Source organism: Diadema setosum, chromosome 12 (genome assembly GCF_964275005.1).
Source record: "Diadema setosum chromosome 12, eeDiaSeto1, whole genome shotgun sequence".
NCBI lineage: Eukaryota > Metazoa > Echinodermata > Echinoidea > Diadematoida > Diadematidae > Diadema > Diadema setosum.
This window is the reverse complement of record NC_092696.1, coordinates 28,290,944-28,308,894: the sequence shown is the minus strand read 5'-3', so window position 1 is coordinate 28,308,894 and position 17,951 is coordinate 28,290,944. Positions and strand designations below refer to the sequence as shown.

Sequence of the window (17,951 nt, the reverse complement as noted above, 5' to 3'; positions counted from 1 at the left end):
TCTCCTATTTTTTAGTGTGTACCTTTTACAGACCTTCCAAAATGCAGCAAAACATTAAATATGAACCTCAGGGGACTTGTTTAGGCCACTGCTGAGAAATTTGGAAGTCAACAGTTATCTACCATTTGAATAATGCACAAAACTCAACTACTCAGTAGTTCTGTATGTCAGCCACACTTAAGCCTTTTTGTTGCAGTCTTCTGTATTTTTTTTTATCTATAAACACAAATCTAAAAGTATAAGAGCTGATGTAATAACATATAGAGTGTGTGACAAGAATGTATATAGAAATGTTTGTAAGTTTTGATGAACTTTCTTCACAAAATATACATGATGGACACACATGCAGTGCATGGGTCTGCAAAGGTAGCCTAGCAATGTACTGGAATTTACGGTGAGCCCCGAAAAAAATTCAATTCAAAATCTAACGGTCAATAAAAATGTACTAAATGTTACCTTCCACTTTCAATACTTTATGGGAGTTTCTAAAATGACACTTTCTTCAACATATCACTGTATTTATACAACTCTTCATTTAAGGCATGCAAATGGGATTCCCTACCTTTAAAGACCTTTGGATCACACAAGTTTCAGCAAAACATGGATACAATACTATGATAGTTTCAACTTTGGTTTTTATATAAATAAACAAGTAAGTAATACAATCTTATTTTGTAACTCTTATCATAAAAAGGAATTCACAAGGAAAGCAAAGCTTGTAAAATTTGTGAATTACTCCAGGAGATGAGGGCATCTGAAGATCCGTCAAGGACTCCATGAATGAAAATTTTGATATCATGACGTCAGGCGAAACAGAAAGAAAGGACAAGAACGAAGCAGGGACGAAACAGGCGGGACAACAATCTAAAGATAGGCATAGCAAAGAAAGGGAGAGAAACAAGGTTACAAGGCATGAATAAAAATTGAAACTTCTTTACAAATTTGGCTTACGATTAAACACAAACTCTTAATATAAAAAATAGCTTGTTTATTTTTATGGAAATGACCACCCAAAAATCTTCTTTTTTTTTTAGTTATTTCTTTGCTTTCGTGACGATGACAAAATAATTTGTTCAGTTTTGATTTAGGGAAAGGAAAAGTCAGAGCTTCTTTTAGAGTGTTGTCAAGGCTGTTCCAGAACCTCGGGCCAGTGAAAACGAATGTGTTTGGGCGAGCATTATTCGTAGTAATGGTAAATGATATTCAATGGAACGTCAAGTAGGATAATTGTGTACCGCTTCAATGCGACGAAAGATTTGATTAATTAATATTAAAACATAAGTTGATCCAACTGAAATAAATATAAATCATTTATCTTTGATAATTTGTTTTCACAAAATAAATTCTTAGCATCAACACGCGGATTAAAGTTAAAGGTTAAAGATTATTCTCAATTACTTTTTTTATTTTTGCAATAATGAAAAGTTGTGAGCCCTATAGAGTTATATGAATGTAATGCACACAAGTCAATGGAAAGTATTCAACCCATACAAGCTCTGCTGGTTTATATTTATCTATTCTGTTAAATCCCCCCCCCCCTCTCTCTCTCTCCCTAACTCTGCTTAACTACACTTTGTTTTCTTATTATGTTCTCGTGGTACTAGACCTTAGAATTTGAATTCATAAATAATGAAGTAGTCATTATCACACAAAAAGTTTGAATGATTGTGGTATTTCAATGTATTTCTTTGTTTTGGCCACCACTGAAACAGTTCAAAATACATAAAGTTAAACTGTTTGATAAATAGAAATCTTATACAGTACTTTGTAGACAATAAGGTGATGTTGATGCCCAATCATGCAAGGGATAAGTGCATGTATTTATAATGATCATCTCATATAGAACTACAACACTGCAAGAGTTATTTTTTGGGGAAAAAACAACAACAAATGTGCATCATTTTCAAATGTGTCCCTTTGAGCAGCTTTACATCCCTCCAATGTGCATTTTCTCTTATCATGTAATAGGTTGAAATATCATGAAAAACACAGTTTATGGTTTTTAAAAATTATCTAAGAAATAATAATAATAATAATTGCATTTATATGGCGCTTCATACTGACGTTTCTAAGCGCCCTTTTGCTACTCATACAAATAGACTAGAAAACACAATAGCATTAACAAAATCAGCATTAACAGTAACAAATGCGACCTTCACGATAATATCAGTGTACTTCTGGCGCCATCAACGTCAGAAGTACACATACTGCATTGCTCCATGACGGAACTCTAGTTCCGTGCATTGCTAGTTGTCCGAGTAGCTACTGCTGAAAACGGTTCTCGCACAGGGGGTCTCTAGTCTACTGCTTCTGGACTCCTTTTTTTTTTTCTACTCGTAGCGGTGATTCAGTGTACGCGACAAGTCGTATGAGGGCGTGACACCCGAGGATTATACGCCGAGAACTGCGATACCCGAGAATTGCGTTGGGCGCGCTGTCTCACGATTATCGCAATCAGAAAATTTGCGCCCTCTCTTGGTTTAGCGCACCAAGGAAAAGGGGACGGAGCCCAAACTACGTCCTCTCCCGCCAGCGTTTTTTTTTAAAGACGGCACAGATTGGGGCATGGCGCGTGTTAAACCTATGGGAAAAACGTTGGGTTAGGGTTAGGGTTAGGGTTATAGGGTTGGGGTTAGGGTTAGGGTTAGGGTTAGGGTTAGGATTAGGATTAGGGTTAGGTTTAGGAATAGGGTCCCCGATAGATTTTTAGTTTCCCCAATCTGTGCCGTCTAAAAAAAACACGCCTCCCGCCAAGGTACGGCGAGTCAAAACTTTTCGCAAGCTCTGCGCGGACGAAAAATCTGCGGAACGGCGGTCTGACCCTAGTCTGGGCTCCGTCCCCTTTTCCTTGGTGGGACCAAGAGAGGGCGCAAATTTTCTGATTGCGATAATCGAGAGACTGCGCGCCCAACGAAATCTCGGGTATCGCAGTTCTCGGCGTATCGCAATCCTCGGGTGTCACGCCCTCATACGGCTTGTCGCGTACCCCAGCTACGAGTAAAAAGAGTCCAGACGCTAGACTAGTCTGACCCATGAGGCGTGTCTTCATCAGCCCGAAGTTCAAACTAGCGGGACATTTTGCGGTCTTAGAAAATAGCCCGATAGAGCGAATGTGCGTCTTCATCAGCTCGAACAGCCGACTTCGAGAAATTAGTCTGAAAAATTGAAGCATGCGCACTTTGCATCATTACTCTGCCTAGCTCGCTGTCCGAAAGTGGATTTCCCGCTCAAAATCTCCTACAACACCGTATGTACGATACTACAACCATGGGGGTGAGCAGTACAGCAAATTCTCTCACGCTACTCTTCTGTCCAGTGACACATCTTATATGAAATGAACGAATTGCAATGTTTAAACAAATCCAAAATACACACAATCTGCAAGAATCTTTAGCTAGGGTAGAGTGGACCAGAAGAAGAAGTTTACAAAAAACAGCTACACATAGCATGCACGGAATCACCTCCCTGGTTTTAAAGATGTCAACAACAGTACACACATGTGATCCTTGAATACGCCGTGAGTGTATGCACTATAAACAATCACTATAGCTTGTACATGTACATGCGCTTTCGATAGCCAGCTGGCTAACCAGAAGCGTGGAGGGATCGAGAAAATTTCGAGACGCACCCGAAATAGCGCGCAATTTCACGAATTAGCGCTCTAGTTCACGAACTAGACCAAGATTTCGGGGGAAATTTTCCCGATCAGATAGCGCGCTATCTTGACATCGAACTAGTTTGGTAACCGCAAGATAGCGCGCTATTTTGAAACTTCGGGCTGATAGGCGTGTCTTCATCAGCCCGAAGTTTCTACCGCTGATGTTTCACCGAAAAGAATGAGACGACAATCGGCCACGAGCGCGGCGAGCTTTGAGTGTAGGACGAATTTTACAGCTGCTCCCTTTCGTCGTTCGACTTTCAATTCAATTCAATTCTATTTCGCAATAAAGGAATGTACATCAAATGAAGTGAATCATAATATCCGGCTTGGATGCACAGTAAATTAATGTAATATAAAACATAGCGGTCAATCTTTGTAGGTTTGGCTCTATGTATAACGCTAAAGAAATATGATGGAACGTACTTAAAAGTGAGCTTGTTAAGCGTAAGTCCCAAATTCTGAACAGAGTGTAAGATGAGGAGCACGGATGCAAAGTAGGACCAAAATAAAGAAATAAAAAATGAAAGGCAAAAATATCCGGGGCAATAACAGAATCTTCTCAATACAAATAGTGATAAACAGACAACCACATTCTGCAGACGTAAGAACAGTTGATTTAGCAATGTTGACAATATTATGGTGTAATAATGCGATTTGAATAATGGTGAAAAAAGAACAACTCGACATGTTAGTCCTCAGAAGAGACATGGGAAGCCTAAAGAGTGAACATACAATTACTAACATTTTAAAAAAAAAGAATTACCAGCCAGTATAGCACTGAGGTGAGTACAACAAAGCCAGCTGTTCACGCTTTCCGAGGTCTTAGGTACGAAAAAGATTACTGGGGTGGAGTACAAAATAGTGAGGCTTAAGAATGACAACAACCAACACAGCAGCAAAAGGCACATAAACAAGATAGAAGGAATTTTCAATGGACTTACGCAACGTAATTCTGTCTTTGAAGGTCGACAACGACAAACAACCTGCGAGTTCTACGGGGAGATCGTTTCAGTATTTCGGCCCTGTATACATAATTGTGGGTTGTTGGGGTTTTTTTCGCAAAAATGGTTCGGGTACGTGGAAGGTGATTATAAGCGTCACGTTGACGGGTGTGATAATTATGAATACAATAATTTCTTTTAAACATATACAAAAAGAAAAATATCAGGAAGATCATTTTTAGATAATTTATACATGAATATCCCTAAATTGTAATGAATTTTGCTCTTTGAGCACAAACAGAAAAAAAAAATAATGCGCGCTAACATTTGCCATGATAGGAATGTAATAATGTAAATTCATTGAGATTGGTATACATCTGTGATGTAACGATTATTCACGACATCCGTAATGAAGTGCTTGCCAGCACAGTCATCTACCTCACACTATGGACATACTAAGGCTGCTTTCACATAGAAGTATTCGGTATTCGGTATTCGCTATTCGCTATTCGCTATTCGAGCACCGAATACACCATCACCCGCACCGTCAACTCACCATCCCATGTAGTGAGGATTTCTTCCTCCTACATCGCAGCAAATCTTATAAACAATTTCTAAACTGCATCAGAATGTCGGTCTACATGCTTATATTTGCTAACGGGCAAATCCAGACCAAAAGTGTCATTATTTCATAAACGAGAGACGGTTAACGCTGCAACAAAATCGAACAAGCTCGATTCCCACTTTGCTATACTTTTCGCAGGTATTCGGTACTTTCGAATAGTGCCCTCTTATGTGAACCGGTGTGAGGAAATCCTGTCGTTCGATTCAAGCTATTCGCTTGCCCTCGAAAAACGAGCCCGAATACCCGAATAGTATACTTCTATGTGAAAGCAGCCTAATGAATGGACTTTCAAGGAATCCAACCACTTTGAAGCACAAGATCCGCAGCCACCTGACCATCAGTGAGTAACATACAATACAGGTGTCTCAAAAATGATGATTGTACAATTATACACCGTCAATGACATAGGAACTGTTTCCCAATTTCGGTCTTATTTGGCTGATGGGCCTTTTCAGGCGAAAATAGTCTTTGAATAAACGCCAATGATGAGAAGCAGCAAACGTCAGAAGATGACCAATTTGGTGTATTTTGCTTGGAAATTACAGACTCGCTCGTTATCGTTCACACATGCGACCTTCCGTAATAGTGAGACATACATGTCCGTTTCGCTTGCTGTCTCTTTTTACTCTGAAAAAAAAAAAAAAATGTGTGGAAAAGATGGAAAATGAGATTACGAAATCATAATCAATTAGCTAAATAGTTAGTTTCTCTCTAGAAGTATTTATATTTTGCTAATGAAGATACATCATATCTCATATACTAATACATATACCACAACTGCACATGCATTTTCCTTGATTTAAGACGGTTATTTTCTTCTGCATGTTTGCTTTATAATTTTCAAAGCTGCGTTCTGGAAGTTCTGGCTTGTCGGCGGCGGAGATCATGAGATCAAAACAGGGAAGAATGTTTAAAATGTTTTTGTGACACTTTTGACACAGACAGAGGCATGATTAATTAGCGGATGAATATCCATGTCAGTTAGTCCATGCTCACAGCAACAAAGTGTCCATTCAAAATCAAGCATTTTGGTACCTATGTTGATAATGGTTGCATAACTGCGTACTGACAACGCATTATGATGAACATCTGTGATGTAATGATTATTCATGTAATCATTTTAAATGCTGCTTGCCAGCACCATCCACCTGACATCAAAAGTGGTATTTTACAATATTACAATATCAATAGAGAGAGATTGTTAATACATTCAATGCAAAATAGTGAAATGGATGCTTTCCCAAGTGTTAAATGACGAATTATCATTCTTGTAATTCGGTCTACGCAAGTTGATTCTCTGTTTGAACAGGATTGGTGAATCTCATAAATTATTACGTGTAATAAAGCTTCTGCGTTATGTCGCTCTGGAAACGAGTACGGTGCTCTCTATAACCAGCTGAGAAAAATCCAGATCATTCGTTCCAGTGGCATTATTATGATCTACCTCGACCTCCGAACTTGCTTATACAATATAAAGACATTGCACACGAAGAGGAGAGAGTAACCCGAAAATTCGTCCAGGAACGGCTGGACTTGACGACTAGGTCGGGAGTATACGTAACCCTCGAAACCAACCGCTCGCGGTCTGTGGTAGGGAGGTGAAGTATCGCCTCTATGCCCTCATTAGCAGTGTTAGCTACCAGTGGAGCCTGGACAGGCGTGGTGACCAGCGCAACGGGATCAGAAGACGAACGATTTCTGGCCCGATTTCTATATACCGCTCAAGCACCTGAGAGTAAGTCCAGTAGTTTCATTTTTTCCAATCTTATTGCTGGAACGTCCGACATTTAGGGTCATTTTCAACATTTTTTCTTAATGCTTTATGTCGCGTATAGCAAAGATATGCATGCTCACGATGCTCAGGGAGGTTTGAAGAGATCTTCCACCTCCCTGCTAGCTGCTGCCCTCGCTTTATCCTCCAGCCTTCCTTTCCCACATGTTCATAAATTGAAGGGTAGTGTGTTTTTATTGGGCTTCTGGTTTCTGCTTGTGTTTTACATGAATATAACCCGTGTTTATATCTTTGTAATTTATCACTGGCGACAGTTCTGATTTAATTTCTATCGTAGGTTCGGTCAATATAAGGTAAACCTGAATCGAATCAAATTGAAAGTTTATTGCGCAAACATAGACTGCTTTTGCAGCGAGCGCCGTCTCACACAAGACAGACATAAAATCAAGACAGAGCTGAAGGGAGGGGGGCCGGGGGGGGGGGGAGGGGGGGGAGGAGGGGGGAGGGGATCAGAAAGCGAGTGCAGTCAGAATTCTTCCCGCCCTGCGGGCTGGCTGGCAACGGGAAGAAAAGTCGACCAGAAAATATGGATAGGGGGAGAAGTAGTTGAAATATGTTTCCAGCAGGGAGGTGCTCCCTGTTTGAAGGCACAAACCCTTGTCGCCCGAAGCATCTCTTTCGTAATACATTGTACCTCTGTAGATAGCGCCGGTGGTGTATTTATAGGGCTCACACCCGTAAATACAATGGAATATCCCAGACCCCTTCACAAATTCCAAAATAAATGAAGAAAAAAAAATAATTAAAAATCAATGATGTAGTTTGGCAAAACAATGAATAGCTGTAGATATTGAGTATGAATTCCTCTACAAACTGCATTTTGGTTGGAAGATGACAGCTTTTCTGATGGAATTTGAGGGGACTATATTTCATTGGGTACGTGTACGGAAAATAGGTGGGTTTTTTTGAGTGACAAGAACTCATAGTCTGGCTTTGCGGACCCCTGGACAGAATTTGGGCTGAAGAATCCACCTTGAGAATTTGATGGATGAAAGGGTTTATCTCACTTATCCAGGTTAGTGAAGCTGATCTCACACCTCATTTCTCCCAGCTATTTTACAGAATTTTTTTTTTTTTATTTGATTTTTAACACACATCCCTATGGGGAAATATTTATGGGTGTGAGCCCTATAGTACATCTAGACATTTTTCCTGTCTTTCACGACCAACAAGGGTTTGTAAAGAGCAAGGAGCTGGAAGCTCCTTATCCAGGGAGGTGAGACGAAAATTCCCACCTCCTTTTCCTGGTAGATATCACATCACTGTAGAGACTGACCCCCAGCAGTTTCATGGGCAACATCGGCGATTTCAGCAAGGTGGTTTTACCTTTGCATGGCGAGTCTATGCAGTTCTCGTCTTGCACAGGCTCAACACCCAGGAAAACAAAAATTGTATGATGACGAATAAATAAATAAAGCAGCGATCAGCGTGTGTAAATATTTAAGGGTTGGGGCGCTAGGATTGGGGAATTACCTCATGAATTTCATAATTATTACTTTATATCTCACCCGGTCCCAAGAAGAAACATCACTCCTTTAAAAGTGAAAGTTCTTGTTTTTTTTTTTTTTTTTTTTTTTTTTTTTCGTTTTTGTTTGTTTGTTTTTTGTTTGTTTTTTTTGTTTGATTTTTGTTTGTTTGTTTGTTTGTTTGTTTGTTTGTTTGTTTGGTGAGAGAGAGAGAGAGAGAGAGAGAAGCACGAAAGTTTCGTTTCGTTCACGTTTCCCAGTGGCGGATCCAGAGGGGGCGCAACCAACGCACGCCCCCCCCCCCCTTTATTTTTCGTTAAAAACAAAAGAAATTAAAAGAAAAAAAAAATGAAATGAAACCCGGAAGTGGCACCAGAAATAATTAGTAACGCCCCCCCCCCCCCTTCACAGAATTCCTGGATCCGCCCCTGTTTCCAACATTTTCACCGGTCCTTGCTACCTCCATGTTTCCCCCCTGGAATCTGAAGAAAAACAAAAAACTGGTTCATATAACCATGCAGCAAAAATATGAGAGAAGAATTTCTTTTTTCCATAGTGCAATTATTTGGTTTACAATTTGGTTCAGGTGTAAATTTCACGAAAGCAGGGGCGGGGGGGGGAGGAAAATATCGCATGCGATTAGGAAAATAGCTTACCATCAGTGATTAAGAGTTAAAAATGTTTTATTCTGAGTTCCTATTTAGTAATGCCTTTAAAAACAGAGAACCTTGGGAACGTGCCCGAAGGCCAGTGACCTGTCTGTTTATGACTGTCAGTTGACATTGTTGTGCATTAAGAAGATGTGCACGCGTCAGATTACTAGATCGGCTCTTTTGTATGCTAGACAAAATATTGACTAAGTCGTAATAGACATGATGGATGAATAGATAGATGCGGGCATTCCAGACGATGAATGTAATAACTTCAGATCATGTCGTACAAATCAAATCGATAGTGCTTGGATATCAATCAAGGAGGTTTATGAGAATGGAGTCGCAACCGTCATATTTCCTTTGCTCGAATGTTCGATGCTGGCAGTCGAAAATATCTGAAGCATGTACCAAACTGGATCTGCCTCGCAGATAGATAGACAATTGACTCATGTCGTATTGCATAATCACTAGCCACTTTCTTCGGAAGAGTTGTCTTTTTTTTCGCCACCCCTATAAAAGATAGGTGATATACATAATTATAATGGTAAAAGACACGGGGATGCGCGAAGAGAAATTGGGCAAACAATAGTGAAGTACAATGAGAATTACTCGACTGGGCATACCCGGGCTCAAATTTTATATATCTATCAATAAAGAATTATACTTGAATATTCCTACATACCAGTTTTATTTGTGGGAATTAAATGGAAAGGTGATTAAAACGACTATCCATTACGGTACAGTTTTCAACACTTTCACTTGAAACAGCTCTGATTTACACGTTTGCACAAATTTCTGAACAGGATTGACATTTGCTTTATAAATGTGACCGTGAATCTCAAAACGAACATAAAGTCGCACACACTGATTTTGCGTGAGGACTGAAAATTAGTGAAATGGGTCAACCTAGCCTAGCCGGACTTTTTCATATTTTCTGAAAGAGCGGGTCTTCTTTTACATTATGCTAAAATTTGGTATCATAAAACGGGCAGGAAAGTGAATTTTCTAGCAGTTTATCTCGAACATTTTTGGTAGAAAAGTGTGATTAGGTGTGTCTTTAGAATCTTTTTTTCATTTCTGAAAAACCTTGTCCACACTCTTCACTTTCAACTCTAATAACTTTTGTAACGATAGTGCTACTGCTTTGAAAGTTGGCATTAATTATGGACAGAATGTGTTAATGAGGCATATTTAATTTCAGTTTAATCTGATAATCTCTTCATTGTTGTTACTCTGGTGGTTTACTTCCTGTTTTTTGTCCCATTCATCGCAGAGCCAGCACGGTTTGGTAAAGATTAAGCGCTTGAATAGACACTGTACTTCAGAGCCTCTTTTCTCAGTTCACACCTTTCCTGAGTTTGTGCTTTCTTTCCAATATTTAGATAGGTTTGGAGAGTCCATTTCTTTTGAGTTATACATCATTTTAAAGCTTAAAGTCTGCTCTTTTAGAATATGGTCTTTACTAAAAATTCATGTCTGGCGACTTTTTGTTTGTTTTGAGGTGCTGGGTCACAAATTATGTTTTATTATGAAGCGAAATTTCATTTCGTTTATTAACTAAATACGCAAAATATAGTCAACATTATTTATATTTACGTTCAAAATTAATCTTCAGAGTGCTCAGCAAGACGGCGGCATCGAACATCGATCATCAAAGGCTCCCTCAGTGCACCTGTAGAATTATTTTGTACATAGAAAACTGACAACTGTTTGAATAATTATAGCCAGTTGGAACTCCAGCTATGAAACCTCCTTGGTGCTATTGCATGTATAGATTGTGAAATTATTCGTGGTCCTTGAGCATATCATGGACCTATACGTACATGGACTGTTCACGGCAGTCTTTCTTTGATGTAATGATCGTCACCGACACCTGATTATGTGCATCTTAATGAGTACATTCAGGTGTCTGGACAATAACGATTGTGTGATCATGTATCGTCACTAACAGAAAAAAAAAAACTCTTTTCCCTCATTTCAGTTTTGTTTCGGTGGTGTGCCTTTTTTTCAGACGGAAATGTCTTTGAATAAATACAGATGATGAGGAGAAGCAAACCTGAGATCATTACAAATTTTGCGTCAAAAGATGGATAATTGCTGATTCGCACATTTTCACACACCCATAAGACCTTGTCTAATTGCAAGATATATCTGTTCTCTACCATTACCGCCCCTTTTTGCTCTGGAATAAGCTGGAGAAAAGTGAAATATTGAGATCACAAATGACAATCATTCTGCCAAAATGTCAGCTTTCTTTCAAAAACTGCCTGCTTCTCCCAAGCAAAATTGTTGGAGGTATGATTTCCTAACATACACCACAACTGCACATTCATTTTACTTGATTTTTGTGAGTTATTTTCTTTTGCGCATATAGTTTTAGATTTCTCGAATCTTGGTCTTGTTCTTCCCCCCGGCTTGATGGCGGTGACGATCATGGGATCAAAGCAGTGAAGCATGCTAAAAATGTCTTTGTGGCGCTTTTGAGATGTACGGGTGCATGAAATTAATTAACGATACGATGAATGTCCATGTGTATTTAGGTCCAAGGAGGGTTGAGAAATGGAGATCCAACTGGCTGTAAACATTCAAACTGCTGTCAGTTTTCTTTTGACGTACGAAAGAATTCCACAGGTGTATTCGTGCCTTTGATGATCTGGGTTCGATGCCGCCGTCTTTCCGAGCAAAGTGATGATTCATTTGGAACGCTAACATAATGTCGGCTGTATTTTGTTTGTTTTTATATTAAAGGAAACGAAATTTCAGCTAATGATAAGGCATATGACAAAAAAAAAAGTAACTCCTGTCCAGGATTATGTCAAAAAGTGTAAATCTGAGCCGTACGTTGTGAAAATATTGAACTGCAGCCTTACTGGAAAGTTGATATTATCATCTTTCCGATCACTACTGACAAATGAAACTGATATGGTACAATCTTCAAGTGTAGTTCTTTATTCATTTATATGATAGATTAGTGTAAAAACATGTAAAGTCGGGTAATTTTAATTCTTATTTCATCAATATTTGTGGAATTTTTATTCGCACATCCCTGTGTCTTTATCTTTATGTACCACTTTTGTTTCATAAGAAGGGACAGCGAAAAGTAATTACCATCATAAAGACGTATCTTCCATTGTGAGTGACGAGTCCTGATGCAATGCCACATGGATCATTATTATCTTCCTATCTGTGAGGCAGCTCCAGTTTAGCACATACTTCAAATATTTCTTGGTGGCGGCATCATGATCAAACATGGGATCAAAGGGAATAACACTGTTGTTACTCCATCCCTTGCATTGTCATTCCATTACAATACCACCGTGCCTGCCTTGAATTAATGCATGCTCTCTTCTTTCGTTTCGCTTCCGTGAGCACCCAACGTGAAGCTGCATTTTGTCATTATCCTCGTTCATTGTGATTTTATGAAGTTTGAAAACATTCTCATTTCGCATAGGAGACCACACCAACTGGTGTTACTGTGGTGTAAATGTGTTCACACATTTTTTTTTTTCAAAAATCAAGTACTTTATCGGAAAATTCTTGATCGTCTTGTTGAAGTTCAAAATCAACAAGTAGAACAGTAACTAAGAAACTGTTCAAAAAACAATTTTATATTTTGAAGTGACACCCGGAGGTGTTAATCTAACACCACAAATGAGCTCCGGAAATTTAACACCAGCTCGGTGTTTCATTAACACCGGACTTTTTGCAGTGTAGTCAATGTCAATACATTTGTAATACACCACAGGTGTCATCAACCTAGTTGCTGTTGGAAATCTGGATCTCGGCGATGGCGACAGCTGTACTTACTGCTTGGGATTATGTGGCACTGGTTACCTACTTCGCCATAGTTCTATCTGCTGGAATATATGTAAGTATATACGAGCATCCACTCCCCCTTATGTAAAATATAATATTAAAAAAAAATGACTATTATAACAATGGATTAACTACAGATTAAAGAGACAGCACCCCCTCCCTCCCAGACACACACACACAGAGAGAGAGAGAGAGAGAGAGAGAGAGAGGGGAGAGCTTGTGTAGCACTATGTAATAATGAGGTATATTAGTCGCGTACTATCTTGTGCGCATGCAGTGATACATTATTGTAAAGAAATATAACCTCTTGAAATGAGACTATTAGAAGCAATTAAGTATATCACAAACTGTATCACTTTAACAACCAAAAATAGGTGTTACATGGGTGTTTGTAGTCTCACAGCAAGAGATCACCATGCAATAAATGTCCATCATAGGGTAGCCTTTTGTCAGTCTCAAAGTATCATTGTTTTTGTATTTGTTCAAGAACTTTTTTCCTAACTGGCTATTGGCTAGCTAAGCTTCTTTTGTCAGCTTAGGTTTATACCCCCCCCCCCCCCCTTCCAACCCTCCAACAAGACTAACTTGTTGATTTGACGACGATTTTAAAGGCATTCATTATTTGCCATTTGCAGATGAAACAAAAACCCCGCTTTGGTGCTCCAAGATAATTCTAAAATGTGAGTTAGTTAACAACCAATGTAAAATGTTACTCAGTATAATTAACAATGATTAATGGTAAGTATGATAGTTTCTAGAATAAACCGTCCACAGTTATGTGTTACCTGTGTGTGTTACTGGGAAAAATAGTGATATCTCCTTATATTTCAGGCTTTACTGCTTTTTTTTTTTTTTTTTTGATGGTGGCATGTTTTGTGCTACAACTGACCAACACATATTCTGCATAAAATGTGATAACCCGTACATTTTTTTCTCTTTTTTTTTTCCTTTTTTTTTCGATAACTGCTCCCAATGGTAAACAGCGCCTGGCAGGGGAGGCAACTGTCCAGGTAGGATTGTAAACGGATGGTCACTGACAATATTTTGCTAGGCACGTGTCTTCATCTTGTCGATTTTTATTCTTGATTGTTCTGATTTCTTCAAACCACATTGGCCATTCCCCCACAGGCCCTTTTTGCATCCAATCGAGGGACGGTCAGCGGTTACTTTTTGGCGGGGCGTTTCCTGACCTGGCTTCCGGTAAGAAAATCCTCACACTTTTTCGTTCCATGGTTAAACAGGTTTGAGAAAAAAAAAGTTATAACCATGATGATATATGCAAGTTCAACAAACCTAAGTCAATTTGTAATTAGCTCATGTCCATATTGGTACATAATGACCTTCTTTTTGCTCAGTTGGTTAGGCACTTCACTCGTTTTCAAAGCAGCATAATAAACAGTATACTGTGGCGGATACAAAGGGGGCGCACCGGACGTGCGCCCCTCTTTTTTTTTAACAAAAGAAAAAAAGAGAGAATTTTTTTTTTTTTTTTTTTTTGGGGGGGGGGGGGGGTGGGGGCGTGCACCCAACCCCTTCAATTTTGTAAAGGCGCCACCCCGTTAAAGTTGCCTGAGGCAGCAATTTATGCAATTCGTATTCAGAGTGAACTTACGTTTATACGAGATGACCAGAATAGTCTATCAGTTGATAGTATAGATATTATTTTAGCAGGCGTCCATTTTATTGTTTTGTATTGAATGCAATAACAAAATTTCTTCTTTTTTTTTCTTTTGATATTGTCAAATACTAAGCTTGTTGTCTGATGGTGGATCGGCAGCAAGCACAATTGTGATAAGAATCACATGAATATCATATCACACATGCGTTTATTTCAGTGAATTAACAAACAGAAATGTCTGCTGGTTCAAAAAAGTGACCTTTTCTGCTCGTGCGCAAAGTGGAATTACGAAACTGGTCTATTGTATTTGTCCTGCAGGGGTCACTGACCAGGATGACCTTTATAAAACCTTTTCAGAGTCACCTTCGTTGCCTTTCCGTTTTGTTTCGTTTCGTTTTGTTTTGTACTTGTGCTGTTTTGTTTTGTTTTGTTTTGTTTTGTTTTCAAATCAGGTACTCCCTTTCCCAAGAGGCCAAATTTGATTTCAAGTGTATATTTAGTAAGCCAGATGGGGGTTCATATAAAATTAATGTCCATGACCAAAATTCAATATTTCTGTTAGAAGCTGTAAAACATGATGTCACTCTTCATAAAACATTTGAATAATGTTAAGTTGGTCCTGGTAGCATTACTGGCATCATGGTTCAGCGTAACGGGAGATCAGGAATTGAGGGAAGGGCGTAGTTGCATTTAAATGAAAAAAAAAAGAATACAAATGTTACGTCATCTACAACATATATATGGCATGTTGTTATGCATGAAACGTTTTGTCTTACAAATTGGTCGGACATATATTGCTTACAGTCAATCAGATGCAATGCTTTCCGTAGCTTATAACAGTTTTACGTTTTACATAATGCACACCACCCCAATGTATTATGTGCTATGTTTTGTTGGAAGAAGAGTGAGAATTAAAATATGTGAATTGAATTGAATTGAATTGAACTGAATTGAATTGAATTGAATGAACTAACTAGCGCGATCGCGATCAACCAAGTAAAGTTTACTTTGATTTTATTTGTTGTATGGAACAGATTACGAAAACCAATATCGTAAACTTTATGACATTTACAAAGCAAGTTATCTTTAAGTATATATATATATATATATATATATATATATATATATAATTCTTGTTTCTTGAAGGTTGGTGCGTCAATATGGGCCAGCAATATCGGCAGCGAGCATTTCGTCGGTCTGGCGGGCGATGCTGCCGTGACAGGACTATCGCCAGCAGCTTTCGACATCAACGTAAGTTCTCCTCCCCGCCTTCCTCTTTTTCTCTCACGTATCCTCTCCAATTCGTTGAAAAATTGAAAATACTTTTTTTTTTCAACTTAACATAGTTTATACTGCTACAAGACCATTTTCTTAAAGAATTCTGGTGTGATTATCATGCTTTCTTTGCTCTCTCCCTCTCTCCCTCTCTCTCTCTCCCTCTTGGGCAGAGCTGCCAAGTATCCCTGAAAATGTCAAAATCTGTTCATGTCTGAATAAGAGAATATTAAAATCTCCCTCATTTGGGAATTATTTTCGCCCGTTGAAATGCATGTAACACACAGATATCTCCTTGATTGCAGTGTGGAATCTCTCTGATGTATAGATGTGGGAATGTTGGCAGACCTACAGGGAAGGGGGGAGGGGATGGTTGAAGTTGAGAATGACTCAGTTCAATTCACTTTTCTATATATTCTATCTGTATAAGCCAGTTCACAGTTAGCACTAGTCTGCAATGACCTCTCCAACCACAGACTTTGCAAAACATGGAATAGTCTTCAAGAGGAGCAGTTGAAAACAGCAATGCAGGAAGTGTAAATTTACATGTTAGTGCTGCATGAATGGCTTTTGTCAATGTTGCTGAAAAGAATGCACATTCACCTGTAAATACCAATCTGCACCTGGTTCATTTACAACACAGTTGTCAAGAAGCCCTATCTAGGTTTTGAATACCTCGGTTGCAAATCCATTTCAAGAGAAGGTCTGCAATGACCTTTATCTGCACATGCTCAGATTGTAACTGTGAACTGGCTTATTTATGCGATATAATATAGGCCTACTATGACATACTGTATTCATATTCATTAGAAATGCAATCCATTATCACAGCTAAACACCAAACCAAGCACAATTAACGTCTTATTAACGTCCAAGTCGTCAAAGTTATTTGATTATTACCACTCCTACTAGGTTTCTAGTGGCAAACTGATTAGTAAAAGAGAGAGAGAAAGAGAGAAAGAAAGAATGCACACAAGGGCGGTGAGTTGGCTCAGTCGGTAGCGCGTCTGCCTCACGATCACGCGGCCCGGGTTCGAACCCGAAGTCTGGACTGAGCAATGTTGTGTGTAAACATACCGTCCCCTCTAGCAAGAGGCAAAACACTCTGTCCCTCGGATAGGACATAAAATGGAGGTCCCGTGTATGAGAGAGTAACAACTCATGCACGTAAAAGATCCCGCTTCATTCATTCATCGCAAAGAGCAGGGTGTTTAATCCGGTGAAGTGGTTCCACCTCGCATCCAACTGGACCCCATAACTGGAAGACCAGCTTAACGTAGCTGAATATGGGCTATCCAGCCATCTTCTCAGATGGAAAATGAACAAACAAACAAACACATAAAAGGAACCTCTCCCCACCTCCCCGTCCTATTAACGTCCAAGTCGTCCAAGTTGTTTGATTAGTACCACTTCTACAATTAGGTTTCTAGTGGCAAACTGATTAGTAAAAGAGAGAGAGAAAGAAAGAAACCACACACAAAAGGAACCTCTCCCCACCTCCCCCCCCCCCAAAAAAAAAAGATAACAATAAAGAGGCAGTATTGGTAAAGATTACTCTTCCCCGTTTTCCCAAATTTCTCCAAGCTTTCAGACTGTAACCCTTTTGTTCAAATTTAAGTAGTTAAGGGACCCTGGTTACTGGAAACTGAACTTTGTTTTTGGCAACCTGCTACAGATTCTTATTAATTGAGTATTAACGAGAAAATAACAGATTTTGAGCATCACCAGCAGATGTAATCCCAATGCTGAAAACTGACATTTGGAAGGGGATAAGGCCGCAAGGGGAGGAGTTGCATGTTGGTGGCACCAAATAGCAACTGCAGCATCCATAGCGGTTCATACAGCCCACCAAAGGAGTTACTGTACGTCGTTGTCTCCTCGGCTAACAGTGCATCCTTGGTCTGTATCAAACCAGGGGGTTAAAAAGAATTGTTCTTGCCTCCCAGATCAAACCTATGTAGCCACGTATAAATACAATAATATGTAATTTTGTAGCTCCACTGTCCACTCAAATGACCCGGTTAAATCAGTTTTGTACTCGATCTGGGGTCTCACGGTAACTTTTGCCAGTGGTCAGGTGCGTTTACTGAGGGGGGGGGGGGGG

General features: G+C 39.3%; 1 protein-coding gene across 1 annotated transcript in view; it reads left to right on the top strand.

Annotated features, from left to right (window-relative positions):
* Positions 1–6,933: 6,933 nt before the first annotated feature.
* LOC140235848 (sodium/glucose cotransporter 4-like) overlaps positions 6,934–17,951 on the top strand; it is a 42,121-nt gene continuing 31,103 nt past the window's right edge. Inside the window, exons 1-4 of the mRNA XM_072315846.1 lie at positions 6,934–6,962; positions 12,884–13,006; positions 14,083–14,154; positions 15,719–15,823. Of these exons, the coding sequence (XP_072171947.1) occupies positions 12,926–13,006; positions 14,083–14,154; positions 15,719–15,823 (258 nt within the window). The 5' untranslated portion in view covers positions 6,934–6,962; positions 12,884–12,925. The remainder of the gene's footprint in view (positions 6,963–12,883; positions 13,007–14,082; positions 14,155–15,718; positions 15,824–17,951) is intronic.